This window comes from Pelmatolapia mariae, linkage group LG10_11 (genome assembly GCF_036321145.2).
Source record: "Pelmatolapia mariae isolate MD_Pm_ZW linkage group LG10_11, Pm_UMD_F_2, whole genome shotgun sequence".
NCBI classification, from domain to species: domain Eukaryota; kingdom Metazoa; phylum Chordata; class Actinopteri; order Cichliformes; family Cichlidae; genus Pelmatolapia; species Pelmatolapia mariae.
Window position 1 is genome coordinate 57,405,291 of NC_086236.1, and position 10,676 is coordinate 57,415,966.

The 10,676-nt window shown below is 42.3% G+C and overlaps 1 protein-coding gene across 1 annotated transcript; it reads left to right on the forward strand.

Annotated features, from left to right (window-relative positions):
- Nucleotides 1–275: 275 nt before the first annotated feature.
- On the forward strand, nt 276–7,817 carry she (Src homology 2 domain containing E). The gene is made up of 6 exons (XM_063487293.1): nt 276–1,179; nt 1,591–1,717; nt 3,037–3,291; nt 3,536–3,887; nt 5,408–5,527; nt 6,204–7,817. The coding sequence occupies exons 1-6, from the start codon at nt 733–735 to the stop codon at nt 6,394–6,396; spliced, it is 1,494 nt and encodes a 497-aa protein (XP_063343363.1). The 5' UTR covers nt 276–732; the 3' UTR covers nt 6,397–7,817.
- Nucleotides 7,818–10,676: the final 2,859 nt, after the last annotated feature.

The window sequence follows — 10,676 nt, forward strand, 5'->3', positions numbered from 1 at the left end:
ATATAACTTTTATATCCTTTGTTATCTTTTGCTGTTGCAATGTTATGTGTGTAGAGCTGAGCTGAACACAGTTATTAAACTTATTGTGTGTTGAAGAATTAAAAAAAAAGGTTTTAGAGGTTGGGTTCTGGAAATAAAAAGTTTTCATGAGATTTACAATCTTCCTTGAGTAAAACTGCCACTCCGCCCCGTGCGCGCAGCTCCTCCCCAGAAACCAGCGACATCCCCCAGTCTGCTCACTCCAACTTTCCTCTCCTTTCACTCCTCTCATCACTTCGCCTGGTCGACAGACTGGACGCACCATCTCACGCTCCGGGAATGGGATCTTTACTGGGTTCAAAGAAAAACTTCCAATTCTTTCGAGTTTATGCTCTGCAAAAGTTACTTTTCAAACTGCAGGGATAGTTGTTACTGCAGGTGCAGGGTGACAGCAACACAGAGCAGCTGGCTAATGATCTCCAAGACGCACCAGAAGTTGTGAGAGAGTCTCAGGAGCTAGGAATCAGCATAGAATCATAAAGTGGGCTCTGCTTAAAGTGATTAGTCAGATATCCTTGCATACCAAAGTTACTTCAGTCGAAGTGTGAACAAAGTGAGTGTGCGTAAAGTTGGAGCTGTTGAGCACGGCTAAAAGTAACTTTTAGGGGGAGGCTAATGCAAGGAGGTGGGAAAAAATCCAGTAACTTTTAGTAACTTTTAAAATCAGTAAGAAGTGTCATCAACTTAACAACCATGGCAAAATGGTTCAGAGATTTCCCCATCAACCTGAAGAACGGAAATGAAAGAGTGCGCTCAGCCTCCGAATCTGGTCCACAAACTCGACCCAAACCTTCATTTTCACGAGACAGTTTGAAAGGAAATCAGCGCAGAGATGGGGGAGTGGGGGGTTTGTTGGCAGGGAGAAATAGGAAGAATTCGGCTACAGAACTGGGTCGTAACAATGCTGGTTCTGGTGGAACAGTGTGGGACAGTCTCACGGCTGGAAAAGGTCGCAAGAACACCAAGAGCGACACCGGGTCATCGGATGAGAACCGCCAGGTCAGGACCTCTAGTGTGGCTCAAGCGTACATCAGCAGGATGATCAAAGTGGACAAACAAGAAAAGACCCCCAAACTCAATGGGATATGTGAACAGAAGCTACCCGAGAACGAGAAAGGACGATCTGACATTAAAACAACGGTGAGTAACTTATAGAAATTATATAACATGCACATATAACATGTCTTCATATTTCAGCAGCTGTTTATTTATGAATTAGTTAATTAAAACATAATTATAGTACAGGGCTTAAGGTCAGTGCTTTCCTTTGTGTTTTCCCTCCATGTCTCAGATCATAACCCTGTATTCAGTTTCCATCGTTCTCAAAAGAATACAATACAGTTTCACTTCATTGTTTCAGATCACACAGGCAAACACAATCCGCTGACCTCTTTGCACAAGTATTTCCGCTTGTCCCTCCATTACTTGTCACTCAGTCATGGACACCACACACATACACACACGCACAGACACACACACACGCACACTGCTTGTTGTCTCTGTGACTTTTGAATAGGTAGCAGGCCGGCATTGTGCTTTTCCCTTTCCCAGCTGATTATCCTGGAGGACTATGCAGATCCTTTTGATGCGGAGAAAACCAAGGAGCAGAGAGAAGCTGAGAGAGCAGGAGTGAATGATGGGTACATGGAGCCTTATGACGCCCAGGTCATCATCACGGGTGAGGTTAGGGTCACATGATCTCGTATCTCAGCAGCCAAAGTTTTATTATGAAGGTGCTTCTTGGCTTTCCAGAGTTTTTGACTGTTTTCTCAGCAGTTGAGCAAATGTGAACGACATATTTTTGTGAATTTAGCAGAAGAATTCAGTCGTGAACTTAGGCCTACAGCACATCTTTAAACAGAATGGCAGAGTCGCTTATAGAAACACAACAAAAACACTAGCAATGTCCATTCCTACACCTTCACCTTGTATTTTTTTTTCTTTTATTTGACCATCTTTTGTTTTTCTGAGAACTTAATTCAACTTTTTTAACATTTTGCCTCACTTTGTATATCGTGCTTGATAAGCCAAATGTATTCTGAGCACATAAAGGAACACTAATTATACATCTTATACAAGTTTCTCAGCACTTAGACCGCATCACATTCTTGTTAACTTATCATTTTAAAGGGACTGAGAGCCAAGCTAGATCCTCAGTCTCTCTACTGACTTCCCTCCCCGCTGGCGGTGGCTATAGTAACAGTGTTGTGCAGGGACAATGGGTGCAGCTTCCTCTTCCAGCTTCCTGTCTCCTGCCTCTGTTTCCTTTGCCCCATTCTCTCGATAGGACATTGGCCCTAATGCCCTCCTGCCTCCCCTTCCACACATACACAAACACACAGAGACAGACACCAGATACTTTATGGTCCCCTGCATGTGACAAGAATCGAAAGCCCCCCTCTCACCCCTCCCTAAAAACCTACAGGTTTCCCCCCGGTCTCACCCAATCACTTCCCAACAGTCAGGAAGCGGTCCGGTTAGTCAGCCAATCAACGGCTGTGTTGACCTTTTCTTCCTGTAAATCCATTGTTTGGTCACACAATAGTGTAGACACACAGGCTACCTGCCGGGCACCAAATGAAAAAAACAAAAAGGAACATAACAATTAAAATTCCCCGAAAATGTTAAAAAAAGACAATATTCAAACAATACTTGATTTATTTAAAAGAAACGAGCAAATGAAGGACAGAACAGTGGAGTCTATATATGTAATCAGCACAATGTTGCTTTACAGACTGTGTGGTGTAAACTCCTAATTTGTGCACTTGAGTGAAAGCTTGTAATAAACTAAGAATGTTTCTTAACTTCAGTTTTATTGTTTATTTTGTCCAAAATATCTGATTTGGACTATAGTGGTTATGTTTGAAATGGCACGTAAATTATTTCAGTAAAAGTACATTTGTAATTTTTTTCTACTGTAATTTAGTTGTTTTTCTGTGCCTTTAGCTGTTCAAATCTTATATACAGTTAGCTAATCACATATCCATTCTGCTGTAGAGGTTCGTAGACGGGGCTCCAAAGACCTCCTGAAAGTGTGTGTCCTGTTGGATCGAGGCCAGAGTGAGGGGAAGGCAGAAGAGGGAATGCCTGCACCCCCAAACATCTATGACATACCCTACGAAGGAGGACTGGAAGGCGACAGTGAGGGCGTGTGGATCCCTGTCACACGACCGGAGTCTGATGTCCGTCCAGCTGGAGAGTACGAACTGCCGTGGGAGTGGAGAAAGGAGGACATTGTTAGAGCACTGTCAGGTAGAGAAAAGGAGGGAGGGATCATGGGAAGGGTGGGGGTTTAGGGTTTAGGGTGTGGAGGAAGGATAACGTGGATTTTGTTTGTACAGCACACACATAACAGCAATTTTGTGTTTACTTTATTGAGGAAACAAAACAATCCTTCTGAATTAATTTCCAGAGATATGTTTACTTTGGCATCACTGGCATGCTTTGATAGAACTTTATTATGAAAGGTTGATATTGTCTCTCCTGCTTCTTTTAGCTCAGTTTGAAGCGGTGGATTGTTCTCTCAGTAAAGAGAACAATTCAACCCCTGGTCGCCAGCAGCAGCAGCAGCAACAGCAGCAGCAGCAGCAGACCCTGAGGCAGAGGAACTGGAGCCATAAAACACTTGTCTCCTCTTCTCCTTCATCTTCCTCCTCCTCTTCCTTTCCATCTTCTCCTATTCTTAAACTCGCCCCTCTTACACAGCCATCTTCCTCTTTTCCCACCCTCAAGCTCTCACCCTCGTCCAGCCCTACCAAACTTTCCCCTCCATCTCCTACCTCTCCCATTCCCCCACTGGATGGGGAGGCGAACAAAATGGACCCCAGCGTGCCCCTGGAGAAGCAGAGGTAAGGAAGGGGGAAAAAAGGCATATTTGTGTCCATAAGTAAGGACTGAAACAAGTAAAGTTTTGAGTAACAAATGAAGAATACGATGACCGCGAGCCACCAGGTTTATTACATGGCGGTGATGTCATGTTCAAAAATAGTATGTGCATTAACAGAGACATTTAAGACAGGTTTTTGAAACTCAAAATATACTTAAAAACAATTACATTGAATAAAAAGTCAAATAAACAAATCTGCAGTACTTTAAAAAGATTACATAACTGTATAAAATTTATTAGACTTTCATCTCCAGAAGGAAATTCCCTGTAAAATATACATATACAGTGATATAGATACCTTATTTGTCAGCTAGTATGGTGTTAAGTGAATATGTCCAGGGTTTAAATCCAACCTGTTAAGCCTAAAATATTCCCCAGTGAAGAGTCTTTTCTTTTTATATATCATTTCTTTGATAGACCTGTGACCTACCTCTCACCTCTGCATGCTGATATCAAATTTAACACCCACTACAACATCCCTGAACAGATTTAGTGGTTGAAAGGGATTAAACAAATGAGACGACAGGTTAAGAAATCTGCTCACCTTTATCTCAGATCTGTGCATTGTAGGTCTTTATTTAAATTAATCACATTTCCCAAAGCATCGTCAGGGTAAAGTGCACCTCATATTTGCTTGCTCTGTAGCTCCATGCTGCATTTTTTTATTTATTTATGATAAGCCCACAAGTTTTAGAAGAGCCCTCCCTTCCCACCTCCATCTAACCAATTGTTTGGCTGAAAATCAGTTTGACTTTGTAAAGGTTAAAAGAAATCAAGGAAATTTCCATCATGAAGAGCCGCAAAGCCAGATACAGTACAGTATAAATACAGGGATACATAATATATTACACATGGAAGTGCAGATAATTCTTAGTGAAACTAAGCTTTTGATACCAGACGGGTAAGTCAGCAACAAACCTCCCGATGAGACGCTGAGCATAAATGTTGGATGAGAGGTGCAACCTTAAGGTGAGACAGAGAAGTCTCACTGTAACTCTAAACTTTCCTTCCCCGTAATATTAAAGCATGGCGTTTCTTTTTAGATGGGACTTAGCATTTGTTCTTCTCATGTTGTGGTTGAATGTCAGTGTGTTTTGGCTCCTGGCATCCTGTTTACGTATGGTTCCTGCCCGTGGCCACTGTCAACACCACCTTGTGTCCTAATAGGCCTTTCTGGACACCCTACAGAGTCACATACACGTTCATTTTATTTACCTTGGCGTCTCCAGTTTACCTTTGACTTTGTTGACTCATTCCTTCTGCAGTACATACCTGTCAGTCTAATTTGCACTGACTGTAATTTATTGTCAGCGAGTTTTTTTCCTCCTGTCAATCTGTCTCTTTTTTCCTCTTTCAGTGATATCATGAACTTGGCATCTCTCTTAACTCCATATGTCACAATGCTATATGTCACTGATCTGTTGTGTTTCTCTCCGCACCCTGATCCCCGCTATCTCCCTCCTCCATCGCCTCAATGCCAAGCTGGTACCATGGCAGTGTGAGTCGGCAGCAGGCTGAGGCTCAGCTGCAGCGCTGCAGGGAAGCCAGCTTCTTGGTGAGAGACAGCGAATCAGGAACCAGCAAATACTCTATTGCTCTGAAGTGAGTGGACGCTGTCATACAGCATTGTCATGAATGCGCATAGATTTGATAATCAAATCCGTCTTTCCGATTTCCTTCCTTTGATTGTACGCAAAAAATTGTAAAAATTGACACAGCACATTTATCCTCTTCTGTCACATGTATTTTACAGCTTAAAATTGAATGCTCTCATTTTCCATTAAATACATTTAGGCGTTGTTTCTCACTGACATTTTACCCAGGACCGATTAAGCCAGATTTTAGCTTTTTTTTGAGGCGCTGCTGAGGAGCTACAATAGCTGCCATTGTAGTGGAAACCTCTAAGGTGTTAATGCATGAGAATGTGTGTCATTTGTAGAGCAGACGCTTCCAACAAGCGTGCCAGGAACAGGTTCTCCAGGATAAAGACTGAAATCCTGTGGTGCCATTGTGTGTGGGAGTGTGTGCGTGCGTGTGCTCATGCGCCTCAGTGCACATTTGTTGTACGCTGCTCATTCATTTGAGAGTCCACATCATTAACCCCATTTAAACATCGACTGAACTCAGAGAATGCACAGCCTCGTTTGGAGAGAGATAGTATTTCCGTTTTTTTTTCATCTCCTCTGGTTGTGTCATCTGTGTACAGGACTGTCTCTTCGGAGAAAACTGATGATAAATACACATTTTTTGCATCTTTCTCTCTGTCTCGTTCCACTAGGACCAGCCAAAGCTGCGTGCACATCATTGTGGCCCAGACTAAGAGCAGTAAGGGCTTGTGCTACACGCTGGATCAAAGCAGCTGCGTTTTCTCCAGTATCCCTGAGCTGGTCTACCACTACTGCACACACAGACTGCCTTTCACTGGAGCAGAGCACATGACCCTGCAGCATCCTGTGCCCAGGCCACACTGAAGATACACAAAGAAAGACACACTCAGACACAAACACACATACTCGCACACAAGCACAGACATTTAGACACAACTCTGCACAGGCACGTACATAAATATGTTGATATATGTGCACACACACACTCAAAGACATGCTGCTTTGGATTCTCTTTTCTGCCCTTATAGTTTATAGTTTTTGTCACCAACATGCGCTACCTAGTGGTCGAAATCAGACACTACAAGTAAAGCAACTAAAGAACTGAATATTTTTACCATTTAAACCAACAAGGCTTTGATTCCTGAAATCACCACCTGAAATTATATGTGTATCTATAAATAAAATTTCAGGTGGACTCCCCTTTGCCTTCAAATCTGCCTTAATTCTTCATGGCATAGATTCAACAAGGTGCTGGTAACATTCCTCAGAGATTTTGGTCCATACTGACCTGATTGCAGTACAGAGTTGCAACAGAGTTGTCATTTCTAGTGGTTTGAACAATGCTCAGTTAGTACTAAGTGGGCCAAAGCATGCCAGTAAATACCATTACACCAACACCACCAGCCTCAACTGTTGATATAAGGCAGGATAGATGCATTCTTTATCCCACTGTTTTGCTATATTCTGACACTACCATCAGAAATTGAGACTAATCAAACCAGGGAACATTATTCAACCTGTTGTCCAATTGTGGTGAGCTTCTGCAAACTGTAGCCTCAGGTTCCTGTTGTTAGCTGACAGGAACACTAGGACCAGCCCATCAAGCACCAATATTTGAGCCACAACCAAAGTCACCTTTTTAAGTCACCTATTTCCCCGATTCTGATGCTCAGTTTGAACTTCAGCAGCTTGTGTTGACCATGTGTACAAGCCTAAATGCATTTGGTCGGTGCCACGCAATTGGATGATTAGATACATTAACAAGCAGTTGGACAGGTGTACCTAATAAAGTGGCCGACTCTTGTTAGTCTCTCAGTGTGGTCGATACACCTAATTGGAATACATTCACTCATCCATCCGACATGTCAGTCAGCCTATTGATCTATCCCTAAAACTGGGCACATTTGCCGACCACTCCTAATGTCAAGAGAAAGAGCTTTATTGATTGGATGATTAGACCTGGTGTAGCAAGAGGAGTCTTATCACATTAAAGTGCCCTGTCAGCAAAAATGGTTTTAGTATGTATAAGTGTTCTCTACTGCAAATATGTGAATATCAGCCTTTATTTACCTTCCTTCACAGTCAATTAAATACTGTATGAAGCCTTTATGACTTAAAATCTGTCTTCCTTTGCTGTGAATGACCTGCACCTGTGCATAATCACTACATGTATGGAGCGATTGTTGGCTATCCACTGTTTTTTGCATCCCTGTCACAATGTTGTGATCTGTATATTAATGTTGTAAAACATTTATTCAGTAAATAAAGTACAGTTCATTTTGAGTGAAGAAAAACAGTGTTATTCATAGACACAGACATTGCCAGGAGCAAAAAGTCAAAGGAGGGGGGTTCAAGGAAAAAGGCAATATGACGGAGATGAGAAGCTAACCAGAGTAAATCTGCTGGCTGTTCTTCTGTAGCTAGAAAACCCATTGACCTGAGTGTGAAATCAACAACACACACACACGCATGCATGCATGCACATATGCACACACACACACACACACACACACACACACACACACACACACACACACACACACACACACACACACACACACACACACACACATATTTGTCATAAACAAATACTGACAAACCTGAGCACACATACACCCAGAATGCATACGTAACTAGTGCACACACAAATAGCATTTACTCACACAACCCCAAAGGTGCCATATTTAAATCCTTGCCAACACACACGAAGCTACTCACAAAACAGGAAAAAGCTTTACCCTCGCAGTGACGCATGGAAGCGTGTGTTTGTGCTAAGATATGTCTTACCAGCAAACACCAGTGTGCTGAGTTGTATGAGCATCTCTTACAGAATGTGTGTGCATGACTGCATGTGCAAGCATGAGCGTGTGCACCCATGTGTACACTCGTATATGTACACACAGTTCTGCTCTGTCTCTGTGTGTGCGTATTTGCGTGTGTGTGAGAGAGACATTTTTCTGTTCAGGGATTACCATGTTGCCATGGTGATTAGTTAGAGTGAGGTAGTGCTGTCCCTACAGGGAATGATGAGAGGAAGGAGAGAGGAAGAGGGAGGAGAGACAGGCTGCAATATATATAAAAAAGCTATGAATAATTGTAGCCATAGTAGCATCGAAGGTCCCCCACAGAACAGACTGCCTGGTTTGTGAATGGAAAGCTGCAACATGTAACGTCACAGAAGTTAAAAACTAATTAACTTCATTTACTGCTAGCTCATAAATAAAATTTATTGATTGTGTGACGCCTCCTTAACTGGCCAAAGTCTGTGGTCTGCTCTAAAACAAAACATCTAGCACTCGCTGATACTTCAGCAACTCAGATGCTCAGTTTTGCACAGGCTTTATTTAACCTAGACATTCCGGTTCAAGGGCTGTCCCTAATCTTGGCTATCCTGCTACCCAGTGTGTCACAAATGGCAATGTTACACAACAACAGACAGCACTAACTATTTTGCCCTTCCTGCCATCCATGTGATCTGTCGTGGTTAGTCCTGTATGTCCTCTTAATTAAATCACAGAGCGGGTCAAAATATACAAGAGGCCTGGGGTGCTGGATGCAGGATTCTGGGGAGTCTGTTTTGGGGAAAGTTGTTTCTGGTATTCATCCAGCTTAACATCTTAGATCCTTGTTTGCCTTTTGCTGGCCTTTAATATCATTGGTACCCAGTGAAAAGCATGTGTGCATCTGTGATCATAGGCATGTTTTATCGTGCACTGCTCAGTTTAAGATCTTTGCTGTTTGCATATAAGATGTCTCCTTTAACTGTTGCCCATCAAATGCTTTCTAGATGGTAGTGCAAAGTGGATCAAAATCTTATGGTACTTTTTTACCTTCATGATTTCATACATTTTTACAAGATCTCCAACACCACTGGCTGAAATGCAGGTCCAAACCATGACAGAGCCTCCGCCGTGTATTACAGATTGCTGTAGTTGTACCTGTTGTACCTCTCTGCTGACCTCCTCTGTAGATACTGATGATTTAAACCAAATATTTCCAATTTATGATTCATCACTTCCATAAGCATTGTGGTGCCGTGGTTAGCACTGTTGCCTCAGAGCATTTCTGTGTGGAGTTTGCATATCTGTAACTTAACCCCACAGCCCACAGGGGTACCCCTCCTCTAGTATCCTCTTAAGTATTGTGCTATTCATAATTTCTAAATTATACAGAATTTAATTCCTCTTGTGGCTAATGACAGAATTATCTTGTGTTTGTAGTGATAATAATACATTTCCCAAATCCTCCCGGAAAAAATAAATATCAACTCAAATAGTCTCTATCCATCACTATCCATTGCTCTTACCTACTTTTCTAGTTTGGGGTAGCAAGGGGCTCAAACACATCTCAGCTGTCACAGGGGAAGAGGCAGGGCACACTTTGGACTGGTTGCCAGTCCATCACACGGCCAACACAGAGAGAGGCAGATAACCATTCATGCTCACATTCACACCAATTAGCCTAACAAGCATGCCTTCGGACTGTGGGAGGAAGCCAGGGTACCAGGGGAGAACCCACAGGCACAGGGAGAACATTCAAACTCAAACAGAAGGGCCACAGCTGGCCGGTGGTTTCTATAACCATGAACCCTCTAATTTACTACAGAATATTGTAAGCAAAAAAATATTTTTGATTGAATTAACCATATTTATTTCTGATTGTTAAATTTCTCAGTGTGAAAGAAAATGACAAGAACCGGCTTATGTCAATGACAAGACCTGATACATAAATTTAGAAAGTAAATTAAATGCAGGAGGAGATTTTTGGTTTATAAAACTCAGACTACTAGGGAGATACAACAGTTTAGTAAGAGTACAATAACCTTATAGCAAAGAAAAATAATATTAATTAGAAATACTACAGGTTTTTATAAGTGCAGTCACATTTCCCCACTGTAATTTCTTAGACTTTGTTGAGTCTTGTTCCGGTAATCACTGTGTGATTCATAGTTCTGATTTGTGTTTCCCAGACATGACAGAAGCACAGGAAGTAACTGCAGCCACTAGAAGACGGAATGACAGCAGGAGAGGAAGGGACAGAGGAAAGAAGCGAGAGAGAGGGAGCGTGAGGTGGTGTTAGGGGAAGACAAGCACTCGTGGGGGTCCCAGCTTTTAAATAATTCAGAGAGAGACTCACAGCACTCA

Excerpts from the sequence above, each read along its gene's own strand:
- she (XM_063487293.1), top strand. The coding sequence starts at position 733 with ATGGCAAAATGGTTCAGAGATTTCCCCATCAACCTGAAGAACGGAAAT. Across the intron at positions 1,718-3,036 it reads CGCCCAGGTCATCATCACGG|AGGTTCGTAGACGGGGCTCC; the intron begins GTGAGGTTAGGG and ends ATTCTGCTGTAG. Across the intron at positions 5,528-6,203 it reads AAATACTCTATTGCTCTGAA|GACCAGCCAAAGCTGCGTGC; the intron begins GTGAGTGGACGC and ends TCGTTCCACTAG.